The sequence below is a fragment of the Lacerta agilis genome, chromosome 14, assembly GCF_009819535.1.
Source record: "Lacerta agilis isolate rLacAgi1 chromosome 14, rLacAgi1.pri, whole genome shotgun sequence".
Taxonomy (NCBI): Eukaryota; Metazoa; Chordata; class Lepidosauria; order Squamata; family Lacertidae; genus Lacerta; species Lacerta agilis.
In genome coordinates, this window is record NC_046325.1 from 30,384,314 (window position 1) to 30,410,389 (window position 26,076).

Sequence of the window (26,076 nt, forward strand, 5' to 3'; positions counted from 1 at the left end):
AATATTTCAAACACCCTGCTGAACAAATTATATGCACGCTTGTGGAAACTTTCTCAATGCATGCAACTTTCACAGGTTGCAGAACTCAGCTTTATCTTGCATCATAAAGAGGATTGCCTGAGCACAGGACTTTGATGCTATCAAAACAAAATAAAAAATAAAAAAAATTCCTTCCAGTAGCACCTTAGAGACCAACTAAGTTTGTTCTTGGTATGAGCTTTCGTGTGCATGCACACTTCTTCAGATACACACGAAAGCTCATACCAAGAACAAACTTAGTTGGTCTCTAAGGTGCTACTGGAAGGAATTTTTTTATTTTTTATTTTGTTTTGACTACGGCAGACCAACACGGCTACCTACCTGTAACTTTAATGCTATTGTTCTTTTAAAATGCAGTGTACACCTAGGCTAGGACATAGGCTCCAATCCCCATTCAGCTATGAAACTCAAGAAGCTGCTGTGAGCCAGTCACTACCTTTCACTCAAACATATCTTGCAAAGAAACTGTGACTATTCCTTCGAAGCACCCCCATATAAGCCGCCCCACAAGAATAATAGGATACAAAGAATAATAGAAAGAATACTGTAATAGGATACAAACGTGCACACACACAAATGAAAGATTCTGGGCAGGTTGCAACTCAGTATTCGAGGAAAGATTTGATGACAAACTTCCCAGGTTTAAGTCCAACTTTCTAACCCTACAGGCTCACAAAGCTACTTAAAAGATCTAGTAACTGACAAGCAGAATGAAATCCTTATCTAATTGAGGAACAACCCAAGAAGGTAACTTGTCATTAGGGTGTTGCTATGTCAAAGTATTCCCATAATACATAGCATGGAAACGGATGCTGTGAGCAAGCTATCCCCAAGGGCAGGCAAGACGGTGAGACTATGATTAATTCTTTTCATGGTATCTGCCCTCTTGAAATCCGTGCTGGCTAGCAGCCTGCTCACCCACGACGGTGTCCGGATCCTGCCATTTAGGGATCCACTTTGGATGGGTGTTCACAAACACATTTGCCAACACAACCATTCGCAAATCAAAGAAAACCAGCACGACCACAGCCACTGTTATATACGTGCCCTGGGAAAATTTAGGATCATTGTTCATGGGATGTGTAAAATAAACAGCCCTTGATTTCTAAAATGAGATGCCAGTTCTCAAGCCTGCCCAGGAGGTGCATGTTTTGACCTGGAAGCTGCCCCACTCCCCAATTTCAGATAGTGCTGGCTGCAGTTACCGGCAAGGAAAATACTCCGCACACATGCTCAGGCTACCCCTTTCTATTACTTCTTCTCATTTCCTAAATGCACAGAGAATGCATTAAGCTCTGGCTCAAATCATGTCCCAGTAGGCAAGAGAAACATGCAGACCATAAACATCAGTAAAACATTCTGAAGTCTTCCCTTTCAAGTCACTCTCCCAACCACTACACCAAAAGGCAGGTCACAATTCCTCCCTATTTTACAGATCTGGGGAAAACAAGGCTGAGAAGGAATGACCTGCTCAGAGCTTGCCTTCAGAGCTGCCTTGAAAAGGAATACATACATGCACACAAACAAGACACACGAAGGCAATATAGCTCTCTCTCACCGTGAAATTCCTGTCTACCCTGGGCCGTGCACGGCACTTCTGCCGAGCCATCCCTGCCCCGGCACGGCGCCACCGCTTCTCCCACCATTCGGTGTTGTCGTTCCGCAAACTCGTCAACCAGATGCAACGGGGTTCGGGCAAGCTGCAATCGACGCCGACAGCTCGCTCAAAGCGCCAGCCTTTCCCTGCTCGTGCCACGCTCCACACCGCTTTGCCCACCACTGAGATGCCATGGTGCGGCGGGGCTGGAGGGCGTGGGGGTCCCCGTGGCCCGCCACCACAGGGAGCCCGATCCCCCCGGCTCGTGCCTTCTTCTACCATTGCACTCCCAGATGAGGAAATTCCTGGCACAGAGGCAGCAAAGCTGAAGTGACAGAACTGGCAGATCGGAAGAAACTTGGGATAGGTGAATAAAGAAGAGATTTCGAACCGGATCTTTTAACTCCTGGCGCCAGGCTGGTTAGGTTCCATCCACACTCTTTGGACAGAGGACGTTCTTCTCGACTGCTCTCTTACAACTTCAGTAGGAAATCTGCTAGCTTGTATTTTGTTTTTTCCTCCTTATCCAAGATGTTGCTCTCTCTCTCCCAAGTCTCTCGTCTCATGTATCATGGGCAAAACATTGAGGATTTCCAAGTCCGGGCACGCCAGATATCTCCGCACACACACACACACACACACACTCAAGAGAGAAAACAGCAACTGGCCTTAGAATACCACACTCCTCTCCCTACAACAGGCGGAAGCAGAAAGGGAAAAGCCTGTACAGAGAAAACTAATTACATAGGGAGAAGTGGAGGAGGAGGAGGCAGCAGTGGCAGCAAATTCTGCCTGGTAGGAATGAGATGGATGCAAATCAGAGAGACTAGGTTGTGACTTGACAGCTAGGCAGACAGAAAGAGAATAGAGCTTCCCCGTGTTCATTCCACACAGACAGCCCTGCAGCTGCTCTGAGGTATCAGGCCATCTCTGCCCCACCCCACCCCTATGTGACCCAGCCCACTCCAGCTGACTCCATCTCAGTGTCCATGCCAGGGTGGGGGGGATAGTAGTAGCTGCCTCTTACTGGTGTTATGTTCTTTTAAATCCTCTGCATTTCTTCTAAATCACAGCATGAGCATACAATTTCCTTCCTTCCTTCCTGAACTTATTTGACAGAGCTGGCCAGAAAGAGAGAGACGGGGAACGGTTTTCCTTTCTCCCCGCGCCCCCCACCCCTGGCTCCCTGCATCCTGAGCACTGGGAAACTCAGGGTCACAGCCAGATTATGCATGAAATAACAGAACTCTTTCTAATTGGGGAGGAAGCAAAGAAACAGAGGAGCTTTAAGCTCAAGCTTGATATATATATATATATATATATATATATATATATACACACACACACACACACACCTCAGCCTATTATTGTGGCTGTTGTGTTTGTTTACACAATCCCATCAGTGTGCGTGGCATTTGGCAGAATAATATAAGCAAGGGTAACAACAACAATAAAGACAAGGCTCTGCCCCAAGGAGTGAACAGTAACATATCAAGCGTGTTCTGCAGAAATTTTTTTTAAAAAACCAGAAGGGGTCTACCTCCATTACCTCTAGCCACACGGCAGGGTAATTTAACCGGCCAGCTCTCCACATCCAACCGTAACACTCCATAGTTCCTGGTCCTCCCTGTGCTGTGGGATTTCCATTCCAGCAGTCCTCTCAATCAGGAGCCGCCAAAGGGAAAGCCATGCTAGGCAAGGGAGGTGGACCCATAGAACTACCGCACAGAAACCTCTTCTTACGCACGACCAAAAAATATATATATTAAGACAGACTACAAGCTTTTCATTTGCTAGATTTCTAGGCCATGGTGGGGAAAGAAGAAGACAGTGGCATTCCAACTGAACTGTCCAAGGGGATTCCAAAAAGGCAAACGAAAAGAACACTGTGCATTGTCATGACGGCAGGGAAGGGAGTATATACATTTAGGGCAGGGGTGGAGGACCTACAGCCTTCCAAAATTTTGTTGGGATTCCAGCTCCCATCAGCCACAGCTAGCACAGCCAATGGGTCAAGAGCCATGGGAACGTTATTTACTTACTTACTTAATGCATTTATATCCCACATTTTTCTCCAAAGAGCTCAAGGTGGTGTGCATGGTTCGCCCCCTCCTCATTTAATCCCCACAACAGCCCTGTGAGGTAGGTTAGGCTGAGTGGCTGTGATTGTCTCAAGGTCACCCAGTAAGGTGTTCATGACTTTAACCACTACACCCCACTGGTTTTCTGTAATCCTGCAACATCCAGAGGACCACTGGTTCCAACACACAGGGAACTTTGATGAAATGAGGTCTTTGGTAGGGAGGATTTTAGTAGGTCTGCAGCTTGGCTCATTTTATCTGATCCACCGGAAGAAGCAGTTAGCACTGTTCTATGTGTTCAGCTTTCTTCAAAGGGGAAGAATGCTGGAGACAGGAATGCATTGGTTATACTGGTGGCAGGCGTGGTAGCAAGCTTTGGGTTCATGCATGCTTCTTCACCACATGGAAAAATAAGGACCTGATAACACATGCATAAAGTTTATGCTGGCACAAGCAGGCATTATCTGCTTGTGGGGTATGGGGGGGGGGAGGAGAAAGCAGCAGATGGATTGCAGAAACCAGGGCTTATTCACATGTGCACAAAAGATGTGTCTAAACATTACTCCCCGATGAGTTTTTTTTTGTTTTTGTTTTTTGCAGCAACAATAAGTCTGTGAGTAACGTCCACACTAGCACCTCCACTGCAAGTGCAGAGTCTTCCCGTATCTCAAGTCCCAAACACTTTCCTAAGGTCTTTCTATTTTGGCCATCATTAAGCCAGGAGAGAGCCAGGAATTCTGACTGCTGGAGCCGTTTGCTAGAGAATATTCGCAGGATATTTAAAGCTCGTAATAATTTTCCATGTGATTCTTTAGTCAGCTGTCTTAGCCGGCAACAAATTTATGCTTCTGAATGGTTGTTACCTACACAACGCCCCAAAATATGGGACACACCACCGGAGGGCGGGGTCGAACAGTTTATAAACATTTTCAAAACGTGCAATAAAAAGCTCCAATTTAAAAAAAAAAAGTTTTGACACGTAACTGATTTTTGAACAAACAAATATTCTGCTACCCGCCCGCCCACCCCTAAGGATTCAGGATGGCGCAGACTGTGACTTAACAGAACAATTCACAATAGCTGGAAAATTAAAGCAAGATGGGGAGGAGGTGAGATAGGAGAGGACATAAAATGCCTCCTTCAGTGTTTTAAGAGGATCAGCAAAAGAAGGGATTTCCTGTGTCCCCTTGTGCCCCTCCCAAGACACATATGGCAAGACCAAAGCTGGACAGGTGCAAAGAGCCCCCCCTCAAAATGCAGCGTGGGGAGGGGAAAGAGAAGAATAAAGAATGTTTCACTTTTTGATGAAGCTCTGGGCATGTAAAGCACAGTGGCCTCCCCCAGTTTTTTCCCCTATGTCTGTAATCTTTATCCCAGTGTACCAGACTAGCGAGTCACTTTTAAGTGGTTATTGGGAATAGGGAATAGCCTTGCTGCTGCAGGGGGGGGAAGACGAAACAGGAATAAATTAACCCATTCGCCAATGCCCTCCTGCAGAATCAGCACCCTTGGGGATGCTAATCTGAGACTAACAAAGGAATCGTGGTGCTGCAGGCGGGGGGGGGGGGCAATTCTATGGAGGCAATCCTGTTTAATGAGCTGGAACTAGCCGGCTGTGCATTTGGGGGTGGTGCGGGGAGGGGGGGAGAGAGGCGCAACTAGATGGGATGGGATCCACGTCTGACACCAACCCCAGTTTGGATAGTGTTTCTCCAGCCTGGAGAGGGGAGACTTACAAGCTGGCAAGGAAGGCACAGTATATGAAAAGCTTTTTATTCACTGTGAGGGCTTAATTTGGGTTCACTAGAGCCTGCTCTTTCTGAAAGAGCTTGGCCACAACTAGCAATAAAGGAAAGAATTATCCAAAAGCACATGCAGAGGGTGTATAAAGGCACAAGCTTTTTAAGAGGAGCAATCTGATCTGGAAGTGCCCACCCTGCATGCCATCCAAACGCACCTTTCCCCTTCAGGATCAAGCTCTGCTACTGTTGTTAAAACTTTGATGCAGTACATGGTCTGGACTGGCTGGTCTCACTAAGAATATACCTCCACCCTAAACTCCAGAGTTGTTTGTGGTGTTGTTTGAAAACTTGAGAAAACCAGCAAGATGTAAATGAATAGATAAAAGTATGGACATTTGTACAGTGCTTTTAATTATTATTATTTTTTTAAAAAATTAAGCTGAAGAACTGGGAGAGACCAGACTGAAAGCTGAAGTAGCACTTGAGGTGCTGGTATCACTTGTATGCAAATCTGCAATTACAGTTAAAACACTGGACTCACCCCCACAGCCAAGGGATGCACCATAAGCTCTCTTTTATTACATCGGTCTTCATCCTGAGTAACTCTGTTATCAGAAGAACTGGCCAAAAGTATTACTTCCAGCATGCGTACACCTCAGTACCTTTTCCTCTGTTAGCAGTTACCACTCTTAAAGTGATTCACATACATTTTTTTTCCTGTAATCCTTACAATGGTTGTGCATTATCCCCACATTGCATCTAGGATTCTGAAGCTGAGTGAGTATGCAGCAAAGGCGAGGTCGGAACTAGCAACTTCCTGGTTCATAGCTCACACTCCTACCTGGCCTATGCTACAGCAACTGCCAAAATTGAACAGCTGGCACATTTTAAACTAAAGATAGCAGGAGCGCAGATCCCCACCGGTTCCTTCTGGAAGTCTGGAAGTCACTCTTATTTAACATGTCCGCAGCATGGCTGGAACAACTGAGACCCTGCCCAGAATCTGTCCCGCAAGGAAAAGTTTCTAGCCCTCAAGGCTGCATCGGAAAAATAAGGTTGGTAGTACACATCATTGGAAATGGGGCTTAACTTTCAGAAACAAAAGCTGAAAAAGCCATCCATAGGGACTGGGAGAAGGGAACCGTAGGTATATTTGGTGAAAGCATAACAGACCAGCAAGGGAGGAGAGGGAGAAACTCCCAAACTAGTCAAGATGGCTTAATATTTATTTTGGAAGCTAGGGGTAACTAAAACATTCAGTCTGGTCCTGTGCGGTCACACAGGACCCCCCCCCCCTTCCTCCAACCACAGGGTGCTGTTACTTAGGGGGAGATGCTAATAAGTATTCCAGCCATGCAAAGGCCCTGGGAGAAGCATGCAAAAAGGAAAAAAAAGGAAGGAAAGAAAGGAATATATGAACATGCAAGGAGAAATACCAAGAATTGTTGGGATAGCAACCCCTGTCCTCGGAGAGCCAAGGACTTTTATCACCCACCGCACATTCTCTCCCCGGCTCCTGCGGTGTCTTTTCGTCTTTCAATTTTTCTCCACGCATCCCGATCCATTTCAAATACCAGAGGAGCCTTTTATTTAAAAATGAACTGACTATGGAATAGGATATCCCACCCAGCTCCAAAGAACCTAAGTTTTGCTTTTTACATAGACCAAGACTGCGGAAATATTAATTGACCGTAAGTGGTTAACATTTAGCTTCTGTACTGTTCACATTGAGGGCCACTTCACAAATGAAGTCTACAATCTTACAAATTTACCTAGGAGTAAGCCCCACTAAAGACAATGGGACCTACTTCTGAGTAGATATGCCTAGAGCTTTATTATACACATACACGTAATTTATTCAAGAAACTCAGAACTTTTGTGGCAGCATATAACTAACTAAACATTCAAACTCAGGGCAGGAGAGGGAAGATCAAGCATGGAAATTTGCATTTCTGAACAGCAGCTGTGTGCTAATTTCACATATTGGGAGGATAATTTGGGGTGGTCCAAACCTTATTTTGTGGTGCATGCCTCCCAATCCTTATTCATTTATACTAATAACTGGCAAGGATTGGCATGGAAGCAACATGCTTGGCCCAAACATGATGTTAAGGCCTAATGTTGGAGACAGTTTCCTTCCTGGCGGTGCAGTTGTGCCACACTCCAAGGTGTATTTTGGACTTTAAACCCCTAGTCCCTCATTCATTTGGAAGTCAATGGACAATTATGGGCATGACCCAATGCACTTGAGTTGTGTCAAAATTAAGTGCTGGGTCAGACACAGTGTGCTTCCAGAAGACCTGTTTACCGAGCATTCATCCTGATTTGTTTGCAGAGATGTTAAACCACCTAGGGTCAAAGCAAATGTTATTCCACACTTTCCAGTGCATTTTCCTTTCACTTTCCTTATCACAAAAAGTATGATCTTTTGAAGAAGTGTGTTTGATGCTCAAGACTTCCCAATCAACTATACTTGTGCAACCTGAATTTTCTGGTATGTGACTGAATCTCACCTGAAAATCGCAAGAGACTGGAAACTCTCACTGTGCCCACGATACCCTAGGGTGTCAGTTTCCAAGCTGGGTTGGTGTATGATTTGTGGAAGTCCAAAAGCATCTCAAAGACTGTCGCCATTGATATAGGAGAGTGCGGAGGCTGGTTCTGAGATAATATGGTTTTGTCCAAAGCTAACGGTGGCGCTGTGGGTTAAACCACAGAGCCGAGGGCTTGCTGATCAGAAGGTTGGCAGTTCGAATCCCCGCGACAGAGTGAGCCCCCGTTGCTTGGTCCCAGCTCCTGCCCACTTAGCAGTTCGAAAGCACGTCAAAGTGCAAGTAGATAAATAGGTACCGCTCCGGCGGGAAGCTAAACGGCACTTCCGTGTGCTGCTCTGGTTCGCCAGAAGTGGCTTTGTCATGCTGGCCACATGACCCGGAAGCTGTACACCGGCTCCCTTGGCCAGTAACGCGAGATGAGCGCCGCAACCCCAGAGTTGGACACAACTAGACCTAATGGTCAGGGGTCCCTTTACCTTTAACGATCGGGAATTGACCAGAATTTCCAAATCCCAAGCCAATACCATCTAATCATCTAAAATGCCTCACTCAATATTTCATTCTGATCATAACAGAACCCTTTTTGAAAAGAAAAAAGGGAGGAAACAGAAATGTGTGGGCCTTTTGATTTGTTAAATCAATAAAACAGGATTTAAAAATTTTACTTAACTTGAGGGTAACTTTAAAGTGGAACACAGTTGCATTATGAGATATTAACACATCGTAATGGGTATCAAGATATCAGGGACAATATTGGATATCCATTCATGATACATAGAAGCAAGACTGAATCTTAAGTAGACAGTCAGGGCTCAATAGGGCTATTCGCAGAATCTGTCTTCAGTGTCGGGGTTCAGTCCTGCCAGAAAAAAGCAGCCAATCACAGAATTATAGAGTTGGAAGGGACCAAGAGGGTCATCTAGTCTAACCTCCTGCAATGCAGGAATCTCTTGCCCAACGTGGGGCTCGAACCCACAACCCTGAGATTAAGAATCATATATAGCTCAATTGGTAGAGCATAACAGGAGTAAGAGGACAGTGCTTCCAGGCAGATTTGAGTCCCAATACTTCTCATTTTATAAACTGCAACCAGATTAGGGATTGAGGATTACATACTTTGGAATTACAATACTTAATATATACATGCCACATTTCAAGTGTTCAAAACACCTCAATGTACGTAAGTTACTAGCTATACGTGGCTACTTTTCTGGTGACAAATTTAAGTAAGACATCAGCTTTATTCAGGCATTCTGTTCCACATTATTCATGTTGCATGGAGGGGAAGGCAAGGTTTTCAATCATGGGGGAGCCTATGTGTATAGAGCAGGCTCCCATCTTCAGACCCCAATGCACAGACAGTGGGGAGGCAGAGGAGGGCAGCAGGCCACTGGTCAATGTGTGTTCACTGCATGAAGCAGAATGCCTGAATAGGGGCTTCTGAGGCTCACTCTTCATGCACAACAAAATGTAGTGAACGGGTTCAGATGTGAAAGGCTGGATTGTATCATGTAATGCTAAGGATCAGGGATGGAGATCACAGTTGTGTGTGTGTGTGTGTGTGTGTGTGTGTGTGTGTGTGTAAGAATCACTATGTGAAAAATAATAATCCCCTAAGTAGAAAATTAGCATAGAAGGAAAGAGCCTTTGCCTGACGTGCTTGTTTTCTACATGCAGGGGGTAGGAAAAAACAAACAAGAGCACTCAAAATGACATCTCTCCCTGGCAGTTACATTTCTCCTTCCTTTGTTTACCTGCACTTACCTTATATCACCTTTAGCAGAGTGCTTGCTTGAGTTGATTTCCCCTACAGGTTTTTTTTGGGGGGGGGAGGAACAATTACCGGTAGCTGCTTAGCAGAGACCAAAAAACCCACCATTAAAGGAGGGCAAGTGACTCTATGATCTCCTCCAGCTTTCTCTGCCTTTCTCCAGGGAGCTGCTTAATCCTTTTGCCTCTGAATGTTTCGAAACTTGCCCTGCTTTTTCCACCTGAGACGGAAATTATATCTCTCTCTCACCTACCCACTCCAATGGGTTGAAACCCAGTGGAGCGGGGAATTTTGAGTGGGGAAAATAGATGGAGGGGAAAGGATTAAGCAGTTCCTTTGCCCCACCCTTTCCTTCACTCTCACTTCAGCCTCCCAAGAGTTTCTTTTGTTTTAAGAAGTCAGGAATATAGGGTTGCTCTATCCCCAGTATTTCCTGGACATAACCGGGAAACACAGCAGTCGGCAGCAGTGCCCAGGTGGAAATCTGTAAAATGTCGGGGAAATCCAGATGTATGGCAGCCCATGTCAGCCGATTTTTGCTGGTTTTCCATAAAAATAGTTCAAAAAGGTAAACAACTTCCGGATTTTCACTGTTCGAAATATGGCACCCCTACAGGAAGATGCTACATGTTTCTACTTTGTAGTGTCTGGGTTTGGTCCCTACTGAGGTGATAAAATGATAACCTGAGCCATACCACATTGGACTGCTTGTGGGAAGCTCACATGACTGAATGTTTCTTCATTAAATAAATATAAATAGGCAAATCCCTCCATGTAGCAAAACAGTACGAGAGAGAGAAAGAGAAAGCCAGGTATACGGTTTTCTATGTGCAAGGAATTTGGGTCTTCAGTCATCCGACCACCCCACAGTCTGAAGTCCAGACACAGGTTTTATTACCTCAGTGGGGCTTTATTCATAGAATCATAGAGTTGGAAGAGACCACAAGGGCCATCCAGTCCAACCCCCTGCCAAGCAGGAAACACCATCAAAGCATTCCTGACAGATGGCTGTCAAGCCTCCGCTTCAAGACCTCCAAAGAAGGAGACTCCACCACACTCCTTGGCAGCAAATTCCACTGTCCAACAGCTCTTACTGTCAGTAAGTTCTTCCTAATGTTTAGGTGGAATCTTCTTTCTTCTAGTTTGAATCCATTGCTCCGTGTCCACTTCTCTGGAGCAGCAGAAAACAACCTTTCTCCCTCCGCTATATGACATCCTTTGATATATTTGAACATGGCTATCATATCACCCCTTAACCTTCTCTTCTCCCGGCTAAACATACCCAGCTCCCTAAGCTGTTCCTCATAAGTCATCGTTTCCAGGCCTTTGACCATTTTGGTTGCCCTCCTCTGGACACGTTCCAGCTTGTCAGTATCCTTCTTGAACTGTGGTGCCCAGAACTGGACACAGTATTCCAGGTGAGGTCTGACCAGAGTGGAATACAGTGGTACTATTACTTCCCTTGATCTAGATGCTATACTCCTATTGATGCAGCCCAGAATTGCATTGGCTTTTTTAGCTGCTGCATCACACTGTACTGCTCTCAAGCCAGGTGTCACCCATCCTGTATTTGTGCCTTTCAAGTCGCAAGGAACCTGCAGCAACGTTTCCACAGAGCCAAGCAGAGAGAGACATTCACAAAACCAAACATGGCTGCCCTGCTGTCATAAGCAGGCCTCAAAAGCACAGCCACGCACATACTGCCTTCCCTGATACCCCCCAAAAATCACAAAAATCCTCCGAAACCACCACTTCCATGTCCGTCAGGCCCTTCCCCGCAGGATCCTGGATGGCATTTTTGTGCCCTGCTCAGACTCACACGCATTCTCTTTTCCTCACATGTCTCAACAAGCCCAAGTTACAAAGCCTGAGGAACAAGACAAGGCTCTTTGCCTCTGCACAGCTGTCAGCCGTGACACAAGAGGGCTGAGCAGGGAGGGGATGAGGGGGAAAAAGCCTTTGTTTCCGCAACTGCCCAATAAAACTATTTTTAAAAATGCAGCAGTCCAGCCACACTTGAAATGCGAGGAACTTTTCCCTGTCTATACAGCCGTAGCTCAGGCCCAGAGTTCAGCATCAGCCGTCGCATTCAAACACACCAATTATTTCAGTATGAGAGAGAAAGCTGGACTTGACGCAGAAGACTACCATAGAAAAGCTTCCACAACAAGCAAAAACAACAAGAGGAACAGTGATTATATTATTGTTGTTATTGTTGTTGTTAGTTTCTATATTAATTGCACTTTTTAGTCACTTTTTTCAAGGAAAGTGACCAAACACAACTTTAAAACCAAGTATATACAGTAAATACTTGCATCATGCAAATAATAAAATAAAATATACCAAATGCAAAATTTACAATGTTAGCACACAACACGCTAAGCTGAACCTTGGGTGGAATCTACACACATATTAAAAAAAAACCCCACTGTGAAAATGCTTTAAAAAAAAACATATTCTGAAATATACGTTGAATTTGGCATAGCTCACTCTTGCCACCTAGTGTCACATTTGTATACTGCACTTTACAATACATTGAAAATGTTTTATTTGTAGCTGTATAGCCGAGTCCTTAGTTTAGTGTGACTGCATAAACATGTGGGCTCCTGGAAATGATTTGCAGCTGTTTCTGCTGCCCTGCTACACTAAACTACGCCATGGTTTGTCTTAACATATCCAAACCAGAACTTATGGTTAACTCTCTCCTCGCTATCCACAAGCTATAGCCAAAGCTTGGATTAGCAGGTCCTGTGAACCAGAGCAGTGAAAGCTATAAACAAGCACACAAATGTAAATAAAATAAAATAAAATGCTTGCACTTAAGAGGAGTGAGTTTAGATAAAGTAACCTTGTGTGCACAGTCAACAGTGCATGCAAGATACACCTGTGATAGCTGTGACGAATTTGCTAGCCCAACCTGTTTTGCATTCTAGAAAACTGAATTCCATTCTAGTTCCAACAAGAGGCTGACCCATTGACCCGTTTCAGATTATTTGTTCTCACCCAAAAAAAATCTAGGAGTTTTCACAGGTGGCTCTATGAAGGAGAAGGAGAAAAAAACAGATTTCTTCTCCATGTTCACAAACTGAATGAAGGGACAATACTGATCAAATATATGTTTGGTTTTCAAACAGCTCTCTCCCACTTTTTATATTACATCAGTGTTTTTCAACCACTGTTCCGTGGCACACTAGTGTGCCGTGAGATGTTGCCTGGTGTGCCGTGGGAAAAATTGTGTTTATTTGATTCCTATTCAAGAGAATTACTTTATATATAGTCAATATAGGCACAGAGTTAATTTTTTTAACATTTTCTAATGGTGGTGTGCCTCGTGATTTTTTTCATGAAACAAGTGTGCCTTTGCCCAAAAAAGGTTGAAAAACACTGTATTACATTAACTTGAAGAGACTCACATCCCAGTCCCTGCTCAGCCATGAAGCTCATTTGGCTGGGACTTGGGACCACTCTCGATTTCTCTCAGCCTAATCTAGGTCAAAGGATTGTTGTGAGGATAAAATGAGGGAGCTTCATGGAAGAAGAATAAGATAGGAATATCACAAAATATGTTATAAATTTCACGACAGACACATTAGAGACCAAAAAGCATTGTCAGCTTCACTTGAGAAAACCCTTTTATCATTCCCATCAGAAACTTTCTGCATTAACACCTGGATTTCATCCCTGTATGAAAGTATTCATAGAATACTCGCCACCTGGTATGGGAGAATGTGATGCCAATGACCAATACCAAAATGAAGGCTTGTGCGTTGTGCACGCTGCTTTATGGAAGTGAGTCGTGGGCAACTTACAACTGCCAGGAGCGAAGCCTCAACGCCTTCCACATGCACTGCGTCAGGAAGATTTTGGACGTCACATTGCAGGACAGGGTCTCAAGTAAAGATGTGCTCTCTCAAACCCTCATTCCCAGCATGTTCACACTCCTGTCTCAGCGACACCTACACTGGCTTGGTTACATCCACATCATGGAAGATGGTAGGATCTCCATTGACATGGTCTACAGGGAAGTGGATTCAGGCACCAGGCCCAGGGCAACTATGCATTACAAATATGTCTGCAAATGAGACTTGAAGGCTGGCTATATCTCTCTCTCACACACACAAACACACACCCCATTATATCACATCACGAACACATACCGTGTTACAGACTTACATTAGATAATAGGAAAGGAATAGCATAAATATAAGACATATATATGTGATTAATAATGGTAACATAACTTATTCCTCTGATTTATTTAACTCATATATCTTAACTTTTACTCCCCTTCCACTCTTTCCATGGCTTCCTATTTGCTATCATTTTAACTGTGTTTTCTTATTCTACTAGATTATTTTCATTACCTTACATTCTCTCACGTTCCACCTTCTACTGCTGAGTATTTTTTGTCAGTCTGTTATGATTATTTTCTTGCTGTACTGTAATATTTTTCCATATAATCTATATGTAATGTCCAGTCTTCTTTTAAACTCTTATCATCTCTATTTCTTAATCTATTTGTCATACTGGCTAATTCTATATTCAGTGGTACCACGGTTTTCGAACGTAATCCGTTCTGGAAGACTGTTCCGAGTTCTGAAATGTTTGAAAACCGAAAACTCAGTACGGAAGTCTCAATACAGAAAACTCAATACGGAAACCGCGTGGCATGTTCAACTTCCGAGGCATGTTGGAAAACCAAAGCATTTACTTCCAGGTTTACGGTGTTCGAAAACCCGAAATGTTCGTCAACGAAGACATTCAAAAACTGAGGTACCACTGTATTCTAATATTTTAACATGGCATTCTTCTCTTGATGGTACTGCATCAGTTCTCCACTTTTGTGCCTCCAGAATTCTGGCAGCTGTGGTCACTAGCATTTGGTTTTTTGGGGGGGGATTTCTGTTGTTATTATTCCCAGAAGGAAAGCTTCTGGGTTTTTTGGTAAACGTTGTTTAAAACATTTTCTTAAGTTCGTTACACAACATCTCCCAGAATTCATTTTTTATCCTGCAAAACCACCATGAATGATAGAATGTGCTGAAGGCTGATTATATCAACTACTCCAGGTAGGAATCCCTTCAGGATGACCAAAGTGCCTGGAGACAGTCAGGTTGTGTATCCACAGCAATGACCAGAGGAGGAATGACCGCCAGGAGGAGCACAGAGAGGAGAAACACCAGGATGCATCTGCAGCAGCACAATTGTAGGCCTTCATCTGCCCCAGCTGCAACAAAACATATCTCTCCTGTATCGGTTTCTACAGCCTGTAATTCTTCAGTGGTTTGTCTTCACCCCGAGAAGCACACTCCTCCATTGTCTCCCGAAATAGACAGATGCCAACAACAAATGAAAGTATTTAGGGTGGATTTTACTTCAAACAATCTAGAAGATTCTGACAATTCACAACATGGTGTGGAGTCAACTATTGGCAGGATATTCACTAAAAGTCCACTATAGCCATACTCTAGAGCAGTGCTTCCCAAACTTGGGTCTCTGGCTGTTTTGGGAACTGCAACTCCCATCATCCCTGACCACTGGTCTTGCTAGCTAGGGACGATGGGAGTTGTAGTCCAAAAAACAGCCAGAGACCCAAGTTTGGGAAACACTGCTCTAAAGTCTATACTGGCTCTCTATAGCCAAATATAATTCAAGGAGCTGTTTTTTTGTTTTGTTTTTTTACTCTCAGTAAGAATCAAGCCGCAGTTGCCCCTGGAAAGCCATCATTTCCCAGAATTCAGATTGCTCAGAGAAATCACATTTCCTACATCACAAATCTGAATTCTCAACCACACACACTTTGCTGTGGGGATGGGAACAGCGGCGATGTCGTAAGCACACTGCTGTATTGTGCTTTGGCATCACTGCCAGATGTGTCACAAATTTCTTCCACATTCAGATGTGCCACTTCAAAACACGATGTTTACCCCAAAAAAGGCCAATTTTGTGTCGCGGCCCCCCACTTCCCACAGTTGCTGTGTGCATCATCTTCTGTAGCCATACAAAACACACTGGAAATGTTAAAAGAAGCAAAACCACAGCTGTCCTCCAGCAGCAAAACTAGCCCTGACAACTGGTTCTTGACCAAAATGTGTATATGGGGAGAGGGAGAGGGAGAGAGGGAGAGGGAGGGAGAGAGAGAGAGAGAGAGAGAGAGAGAGAGCCCTGACTCTTCACTTTGCATGGGAATGGGGACAACTCTTGCAGTAGGTAACAAGGAGTAGTTGCCAAGGGAGATTCCCAACAACTCTGAAAACCACTTTGTGTGGAAGAGGCATACTAATTCCACAAAACTCCATCCAATATTTTAGATTAATTAGCAGGTGCACTTCTGGCTTTCTACTGAGACAGAGGAACTACAGGAGACAGGAGGGTGTGATCTGAGGGAGGATTTAAGGTGTGGTGATTGGACTTAATTTTGACACAGGGCATAAGGCTGAGCCAGAAAACTTGTTTTCAGTGCTAGAGGGCTCAGCTCCAGATACAGGAAGCAAGAATTATGGGGAAAAAATGCATTCAAAATACATGCAAAGTGCCTTCCCTTCATCACTAAATAACCATAATTAGTACCGCACATCATTCATAAGAAAAGGGGGTTTCCAAGTTAGGAGGAATAACATAACTGCAAAACTGAGCACCAGTACCCCGCATTTGAGAAATCAGTGTGGGGAAGGAGCTTAACTCAGAGGTAGAATACATGTTTTGAGCATGCAGAAAGTCTCAGAGTCACTCCCTGGCCTTTCCAGGAAATACGTCCTTCGTGATTCTCTGTTTCCTGAAACCTTAGAGAATCTCTGTCGGTCAGTAAAGACCAGAGATTCCCACACTGTGGTTCATGGCCCACCAACGGTGTGCAGGTTTAATTCAGGCCATCTGTGGCACATCTCTGGATTTCTGGCTAAAGATGGGAGATGGTACATCCACTGCATTAAATATTCATGTTGTTGTTGTTTAGTCGTTTTGTTGTGTCCGACTCTTCGTGACCTCATGGACCAGAGCATGACAGGTACTCCTGTCTTCCACTGCCTCCTACAGTTTGGTCAAACTCATGTTAGTAGCTTCGAGAGCACTGTCCAACTACCTCGTCCTCTGTCGTCCCCTTCTCCTTGTGCCCTCCATCTTTCCCAACATCAGGGTCTTTTCCACGGAGTCGAGTCTTCTCTTGAGGTGACCAAAGTATTGGAGCCTCAGCTTCAGGATCTGTCCTTCCAGTGAGCACTCAGGGCTGATTTTCTTCAGAATGGATAGGTTTGATCTTCTTGCAGTCCATGGGACTCTCAAGAGTCTCTTCCAGCACCATAATTCAAAAATATTCATATTGACTATTAATTGCATTTTCATGGCTTCTTTTATTTCTTATATTGCATTTTATTGTGTTGCATTTTGAATTTCAAGGAATTCAAAGTGTATTGCAATAAAACACAATGTATAAAAAGCAATAAAAAATATAATTTAAAATAATACAGCATCTAGCACAGTGCACTGCAATTGCAACCACAGGCAGAAAAAAACATTAAGTGGCCTGCCAAGACCCAAATCAATTTCCAAGTGATCCCTGGGAGGGAAGCACTGATATAGAAAATACTGAGCTAGATGGAGCAATTGCCTGACTTGGTGTAAGGCAACCTGCTATGTTCATTCATTCCTTCCTTAATCAATAGCTGTGTTTGCAGGTCACTGAACTTATCCTAGCTACTGTGAATGAGCATCATGTCGGGACCCACAGCCTGCTCTACACACACTCCCTTCACGCAAGCAGATGAAACTAACCAAGAAGAGCTGGCTTATTATGTGACATGCAAACCCAGAATCCCTAGTTTGTTGCTCTCAAACAAGCCATGATTCATAAGCCAATTTCAAGCCCTGGTTTACGATTTCCGTTTGTTTGGGAACAACTAATCAGGATGCTGCTTTTGCGTGTCACATAAATAAGCTAGTTCTTTGCGGTTAGTCTTATGCACTTGCACAAAAAGGTGAACAAATGGGCTGCAAACACTGACATGCTGCTCTTTCACGCTGAGCCAGAATAAGCCAAGAGTCCTGGCTTACTGTGATGTGCACATAGGGCCATTTCCCTTATTTCTCATATTTAATTTTTAAAAGTTGAAGCGTGGGAAGTGGAGAAAGGGAATTGAAGCCAAATATTCTGTTGCCCGTCAATTTCAGGATTGGGGGCAGTGGAACCACAGCTCTGGAGATGGTGGAAATAATAATAATAATAATAATAATAATAATAATAATAATAATACCTCGCCCATCTGGCTGGGTTGCCCCAGCCACTGTCTAACTATAGAGGCTCTAAAGCCGTTTGATTTCACTCAGATGTATCACTGAAGCTGGAACCAAATATCTGACCATTAAAAAAAATACCCCCTCCTCCAATCTGGAATGCACCCTGCAATCTTCCCCTAACTAAGAGAGAAAGCTGGAGGTGAAACATTGAAGAGGTGGGGTTGTCTTTCACCTACAAAATAGTTCTTAACAGCTTGAAACGCGGAAAAAGGTCAGGCAGTGTTCATCAGGGCAAATTCTACACGCAAGAACGCCGGAGCAGCTGGACTCCTTCCAACATACTTGGGAGTTTTGCACAGGAGCGCCCTAAATAGACAGTCATGCCGAGAGAAAGCAGAAATTTCCCAGAATGCAACTTCCACCATCAGGCCGCTCTGCCTCTAGACAAACACACAGAAACAGACACCGTTCTCTCGGGAGCTTCCCCATGGACTGCAGAGCCCTCTGCTGATTCAAAGCAGCAAACTCCTGGAACCGGGAAGGGGGTGGGGGGAGAGCGAAACCAAGGGAACCTATAAACTGATTCAGATTCCATGTTTACAGTGCAACAATTGCATGTTTGCTCATTTGTTTCCCCTTCAACGACAAGATGTTTGTCGCTTTTATGGATATAACGCTTTCCTACAAATCTACAGTGCTGCTGTCGCACAGGATAGCTGCGATCTGGAACGTTGCCTTTAACCAGTGTTCGAAATTCCCATTGTTCTAGGCGCATTCTGTTAACGGGGAATTTCATTATAGCATGAGCAGCTTCTGAGCTCTGGGCGCAGTACTGCGCCTAAGATTTCAGATCAAAACTGCAGAGTGGAAGGAAAGGAGGACCTTTTTCTGCCTCCCCACTTCCAGCTACTCTCTGAAGACTGGAGAAGAGACCCTCTTAAGAATATTAGGGGGGTGGGCAGGGGAAGGACTAGACCATGTGAAAAATGAACGTAATATTTTAGCTGCAGTTCATTCATTTTCAGCTTTGTATTCTTGCTATAAAAAATCGCGCCTAGACATTCCGTTGTTGCGCCCATAACCCAAGGTGGCATTTTGCTCCTAGCTTTCATATCTCAGTCTCTAACGCTGCCTATAAACATGGCTGTCATGTTGTACCATTGGATAACACCCTCTTGATAATGTGCAATAAAACTGCCCTTGCCCTATGCCCACTCCTTGTTGTGACCCAAAGCCTATGTCCAACCTACAAAGAGAGACCTACTGAGGACTCCCAGGTGAGGACTAGCCTAGTAAGCTACCTAGGACCATGGTTTTTTTGTTTTTTTTTCCAGCCGGAACCCCTCAGGTGGGCACCATTGCTAGTCTAAGACAACAAGGGAGCTGTTCATGGTGAGTTCCAGCACCTCTTTTTCTAGAAAAATAGCACTGTCCACAACTATGTGTTTTCAGGCATCAGGGCTGTCTTCATACACTCAAGGGAATAGAGCTGTGAAATATCATCCCCTGTGTGAAGTCTTCAAATTGTCCAGGTCTTGGCCTTCTGTCCTTCCTTGGTCAACACAGAAATATCTGCTGTCTGCTGTACTTCTGGCTCCAGCTCCAAGTATATTGTTCCAGGCAGCGGTGGCTGATGCGAATTGGGACTTGCAGAAGGCAGGGACACCCAACAAGAGGTGACGCCAGAGCTGGCTGAGAGTAAGCTGAGGTTGGTGGGGCAGCGTCCCATTTGCTTTAATAGACCAACCTCCACCGGCTGGAGGGCCAGCAAGAAACAGCAGGATCCTGAGCTGGAAGACACTCATCTTTGGTCTTGATTTAGGTACAGATGCCCATATCCCTGACAAACAAGACAGCAAGTGAGCTATCCAGAAAGTTGCCTGCAAAACACGTAGCCCCAGATGACTCAAAACAGTGAGTCAATAGTATGCAATTGCCAATGAGCATTTAAAATGAATTTCAGAAGGATGGGATCAGGGGGAGTCACTTTAAGATGATAGTGGAATAATGTTAAGAATATATAAGAATTCTGTGTGTCGTTTGTTTTATATTTGTTTTGTTTGTATTTTTCTTATAAAATGAATAAATATATTTAAAAAACAAAAAAACAAAACAGTGAGTCAAGTCATGTATATCATACGCAAGAGAATTAATCTCCAGGCCCGAACATTTTAAAAAAAATAAATCCGAAGTTGCTCATGAGTATCCTTCCACTGAGTCATCTCAAAGGAAAACCTGGTACAGAGGTGCAATTCCACACTTCCTGTTTATATCTGTGGGCAGTTTCTAACACCTCCAGATGAAAGAGGGAGGAAAACCCTGATCATAACAGAGGAAACTCTCCCCTGGCTGCAGATATTCAGCACAGAGGCATCAAAATATAAACTGATGCGGCTGGAGCTCTGGAAAGTTCTCAGGGCACAATCTCAACAGATCACATTTTATATATCTGTAAAAGCCAGCATTGCATCGCATTATTAAATTCTGCTGCCTACACTAAAATGGGGCTGTCCAGAGATGCGGAGATAGGGGCTGTAGAGATAGGACCCTCTACCATTTTAAAGGGGTCCAAGTGCAATCCTATATTTTATCCTATAAAACTGCATGGCTGCCATTCACTCTGCGGAGAGTGGGCAGGGACAATACTGCAGTGAGAACAAAACTCAGCACCCCGACACTGGATGTCCCAGTCACAAACACTTCCCACTAGGCAGAAGGACGTAACACCCTTTTCGCCTTTTCCTTCTGAAGGTAACACCAAAATTGCAAAAGTAGGGGATAAAATATTTCTGGCAAAACACCCCTCAAAAAGGAGATGCCAAAACAGAATTCCCGTTTGGCAAGCGCACAGCTTCTGGTCCGGAAAAAGGCATGGAGGCTGCACTCCTGCACGTTAACCACTGATTCTCACCATTTCCCAACAAGCTCAGAACAGGTGAAGGATCACTCTTCAGTTCATTTGCATGTACAGATGGGGAAAATTCCCTAACACTAAGACTTTCGGAGTGGGAGGCAATCGTATCAGTTCCTTCCTCCACATGGTAGGACACTGCTGGTTTTCACCCGGTTTCACAACCTGAAGGGATGCCTAACCCCAAACAAACCCCACCCACACTTTAAATCCTTCACCGCCATAATTTATGATAATAATTTTATTATTTATACCCCGCCCATCTGGCTGGGTTTCCCCAGCCACTCCTGGCAGCTTACAGAATATACTATAAGACGTAATAAAGCATCATCAGATGAAATTCTCCTCTATGCGCCTTCTCTATATGAGGCAAGTCAGGCACCAGCAAGGGGCTTTTGGCTAAGGTGCCCCTGCTACCAAAGGGGACTCTCACCTGGTGCCTGCACTATAATCCTTCGCATGCCAGGAAAAGACCTTTTAAGAATTGCCACCGGCTGCTTTGTCTGCCACGGTGCTTCATTTGCCCTACTGTATTTTATTTTAAACGTAATTAATACGTTTCAAGCCATTGCGAAATGAGGAAAGGATAACATAACAACAACAGGGCTGATTTCTTATTTCAGCCATTAATACTGATGAAATTAATATTGATATTTTTTTTAAAAAAAAAATAATCCTTGGGGTCCTTTAAGAAAGAACAACATGCTTTAAATAAAAATATTATCTGCTGTAGAAGGCACCAAGATTGCTAGCATTTCCCCACCCCACTGAGAGAACAAAAGATAAATCCTGTCCCTAAGGACCAGCTGTTGTTGTGTTATACGCTGTTTGCTACTGCTGCAGCCCAGCCGCCTGCCCCAGTGGTTCAGGGACAAACCTCACAGCAAGCCACTCCAAGCACACATCCTGTCCTGACATCTGCAGCTGGCCCATTTGGCAGCAGAAGGGCATGCGCTGACCTCCTGGCACAAAAGCCGAAGGGGCTGGGTAGAGGTGGCGTCACGCTCCGAAGGCAGTGGAGAGAGAGGCAGAGAAGAGATGTGAACATAAAAAGAGGAATGGTGATCCAGAAATTACCGCACTTTTCCGTGTATAAGACTAGGCTTTTTCATGATATGTTAATTTTAAAAATCGGGGGTCGTCTTATACATGGAAAGTGCAGAGTCAGGACGGCAGACGGGTTGCTGCCGCCAGCAGGATATTGTGAGCAGCGGCTGTGCGGCTGATGGGTGGCTGCGGCAAGGGCTGCTGTGGATTGGCTGTCGTTGCCTCTTGGGCTTGCCGATCAGAAGGTCGGCGGTTCGAATCCCCGCGACAGGCTGAGCTCCCGTTGCTCAGTCCCGGCTCCTGCCAACCTAGCAGTTCGAAAGCACGCCCAAAAGTGCAAGTAGATAAATAGGTACCATTCCAGCGGGAAGGTAAAAGGCGTTTCTGTGCGCTGCTCTGGTTTCGGTGTTCCGTTGCGCCAGAAGCGGCTTAGTCATGCTGGCCACATGACCAGGAAAAACTGTCTGCGGACAAACGGCGGCTCCCTCAGCCTGTAAAGCGAGATGAGTGCCGCAACCCCAGAGTCGTCTGCGACTGGACTTAACTGTCAGGGGTCCTTTACCTTTTACCTTTGGGGGCTGCTGGCAGAGAGCGGGCATACGATTGTTGGCTTCTGCGCTTGTTTGCTGTGTTGTGCCGGTGGGTGAGCGGTTTTTGGCAAAAAAAAAAAAAACCCCAGAAGCTCCACAACTATGGGCATTTGCCCCCCCCCCCCAAAAAAAAAACCCAGTTCAACAACTCTGGGCAATCTCACCCCATTTTCTTAATTTTGAGTCCCCAAAAATAGGGGGCGTCTTATACACAGGGGCATGTTATACACGGAAAAATACGGTAATCCCCACCAGTGGAGACAGCTCCCATGGTGTGCAAATTGGGGGCCTCTTTAAAACAAGAGTGTGCTGCCAATCTGCCACCCCTGAATTGTGCCTTAATTCTGCCATATTAGGTGTGTTTTTTTCGGTGCACTTCCCACTGGATCATGCCGCCTTACTAGCTGAGTCCTGTTGGTACACCTGCTAAGAAAAAAACCAAATGCTCACCAAGGCCTTAAAACATTTTAAATGCATCACAGGACACACGTCCACATATACCCCAGCACAGGAGAAAATATTGCTTACACAAATTTTCCAATAACTGGGAAACACCAGCTCCGGATACTCCGATGCGAGTTCTTCCCCATCCCCTCACATCCAGGAATTCCTATCTTGGGTGGGAGGAAGAACTGCTTTCCCCATATAAGGCCCGGGATTCAGCTGATGTTACAACCGAAGCTTTATCTTGCCAGAAAATCCTATTAAAATCTCATTTTTCTGACCTTAATCTTGCGTAGCGTTCTGGGAAGGATTAGGTTTGGCAATCTCCCTGTCTCTCTTCTTTTTTTTTCCTTTTTCCTCCACATCTATCCTTCCCTGTAGCCTAGTCCTTTCTGGAGTTCCTATGCTCTTTTCTGCAGGTGCTTTTCATTTAAAATTGATTCCCAACCTGATAAACGCAATAGGTGGCGAAACCAAGTGACACATTGAGAAGCTGCAGCGAAGTAGTCAAAGAAACTCTGGTTACAAAAAATCAGATTGCCCCCTTGTGGAAACCTTCGAATCTCAGTTTTCCTTTTATATATATATATATATATATATTTACTTTGCAAAAATATAATTCTTGCAGAACCTCACTATATACGGACAGCATGTATACTACAGTATACAGAAACATGAAAAAATACCACACCCCATGGACTGCAAAAAGATCAAACTTATCCATCCTTAAAGAAATCAGCCCTGAGTGCTCACTGGAAGGACAGGTCCTGAAGTTGAGGCTCCAGTACTTTGGCCACCTCATGAGAAAAGACCCTGATGTTGGGAAAGATGGAGGGCACAAGGAGAAGGAGACGACAGAGGATGAGATGGCTGGACAGTGTTCTCGAAGCGACTGGCATGAGTTTGGCCAAACTGCGGGAGGCAGTGAAAGATAGGCATGCCTGGCGTGCTCTGGTCCATGGGGTCACGAAGAGTCGGACACGACTGAACGACTGAACAACAACAATCCTTATTCATGTCCTAACAGCAGGCTGGCATACTATTTATTCCTATTCCTTTATTATTCCTCTACATCAGCACATAGAAATATCAGTAAGGGGTGTGGACCAACTCCATACTGAGTTACTAAATCCCAATTACTTATTCAATAATCTAAGCTTTCCTTGTTATTTAACATCATCATAACTCATACTATTCATTCATTCCCAGATTTTTCTTCTCAGGTCCAATTTACCTGGTTCAATCATATTTCCATGCTAAGGTATACGGAATTTCGGCCACTATTAGAACTGTATGGCACCTGGGTCCAGTATGATGCTGCAATAGGCCCCTTCACATAATGCAATAGACAAAAAAGCAGATCCATAGGGATTTTGTATATGAAAGCTTTAGTGCTTTAGCATCACACCCTGCTTTCCTCTCTTCCCCCCTCCCTACCCATTTCATTAGCCATCCAGTCTGGAGAAGAGTTTGGCAGGATGTGGAAACTTTATTATTATTATTATTATTATTATTATTACTACTACTACTATTAATACCCCTCCCATATTTGCTGGCATCCACTCTTGGTGGCTGCCAGCAAAATATAAAAACATAATAAAATGTCAAAAATTAAAAACTTCCCAATACAGGGACTTTGTGACATCATGACTTTGTGGCATCTGGTTTATTCTTCTGTAGTTTTGGGGAAAAGATAAGGCTTTGGATCTATGGGCAACAGTGTGCATAAAATCAGCCTTTCTTAATTACAACTAAACTGCCTTGCATTAATTTCAATGAGACTTAAAACACTCCTTGCCGGATTAACGTCCCTGGTGCAAACTGACCGCCCAGAACCATCTTATGCCCAAGCAGCAACACTCAAGCAGGATAGCCAAATTTGACAGACTGCAAAGTCACTTTGGTTAAGTGTGAAAAGAACCACTTTTTGAAACACAACAGCTCTCCGGCTATACAGTGGGACTTTCTTAGTGCAAGATAGGCATCTGTGGCAATGAGAATGTGACTCTCCACTGCACTATTTATCTAGGCTGAGGACAGGCAGGAACTAGAATGCCAAATTAGCTGCATTCTCCTCTGCCCATCTGTGTTACGCACACAAACCCTTATTGGTTGATTTTCAGGGGTGGGAGGGACCATCTAACGATCTCAGGTTTGTTGGGATGCATCTAGTGACAGACGAAAGACACTCTGCACATGCTTAGGAGGACTTCCTACCTCAATGTGCATAATTCCAGGACTGAATCTTGGCCTGGAAAACATATCCAGGGCTAAGCCCCACCCAGGCTCAGAATTTAAGCCCCGATTAGAATAGCCAAGTGCGAAAAAGCATTTTAAATCTCTTTGAAAGGGGGGTTGGGGGGGAGAGCTAAAGAGCTTTGAGGCTCAGCAAGGATTGGGAGTCAACCTCATTTAAGTATTTCTTTAAATCCAGTGCGATATGATGTTCCTCGTGACAATCTTTTCATATTGTGGCACCAACTTCTGACACCAGCTCCAGGGATTCCCAACACATATGAAACTAGGCACGAGTGCTTCTGGGTGGGAAGCAAATAAAACAATGTGTTTATAAAGGACAGAACAGAGAGAAAATAAATAAGCGAGGAAGCTCTCCCTGCAATGAAAAAAGAGGACGGGACTTGGGCAAGTCACTTCTAGTGTTCTGCAGGAGATGCCTTATTGTTTATTGCATTCATAACCCAGAGTTTTTAGGCTGGCTGAAAGTGAGCCAGAAAGCTTCATGGTCAAATGGAGACTCGAACCCTGGTCCTTCAGGTTCTAGTTCAGCACTCTAGCCACTACAACATGCCGGCCACTGCTCCAAACCTATTTGGACGGAACTGCAAACATTCAGCTCTCTCTCTGCTCTAAAGCTCCTTCCATCACGCTGTTATTTTAATAGTGATTATCTCTGTACTGCCAATTCCCCTCTCTCGTTTAAACCTCAAAACAGCACACATCAGCTAAACGAAACCCATTGGTTTTCACGGGATGAAAACACTATAAACAGAGGTGGTGGGGCAAAAAGGCAAAAAAGAAACAGAAGCGGGAGATATCGAAAGAGGGC

The 26,076-nt window shown here is 44.5% G+C and overlaps 1 protein-coding gene across 2 annotated transcripts in view; it reads right to left on the reverse strand.

The window, feature by feature from the left end:
• The window catches only part of ARHGAP23 (Rho GTPase activating protein 23), a 168,192-nt gene that overhangs the window by 90,588 nt on the left and 51,528 nt on the right, over positions 1–26,076 (reverse strand). The window contains exons 1-2 of one of the 2 annotated variants that reach the window (XM_033170558.1): positions 1,598–2,255; positions 1,507–1,509 (exon numbers count right to left, since the gene is read on the reverse strand). The exons of the other annotated variant lie outside the window; for it this stretch is intronic. Coding sequence (XP_033026449.1) covers positions 1,507–1,509; positions 1,598–1,918 — 324 coding nt within the window. The 5' untranslated portion in view covers positions 1,919–2,255. Of the gene's footprint in view, positions 1–1,506; positions 1,510–1,597; positions 2,256–26,076 lie in introns of those variants that run through there. 2 annotated transcript variants of the gene reach the window in all.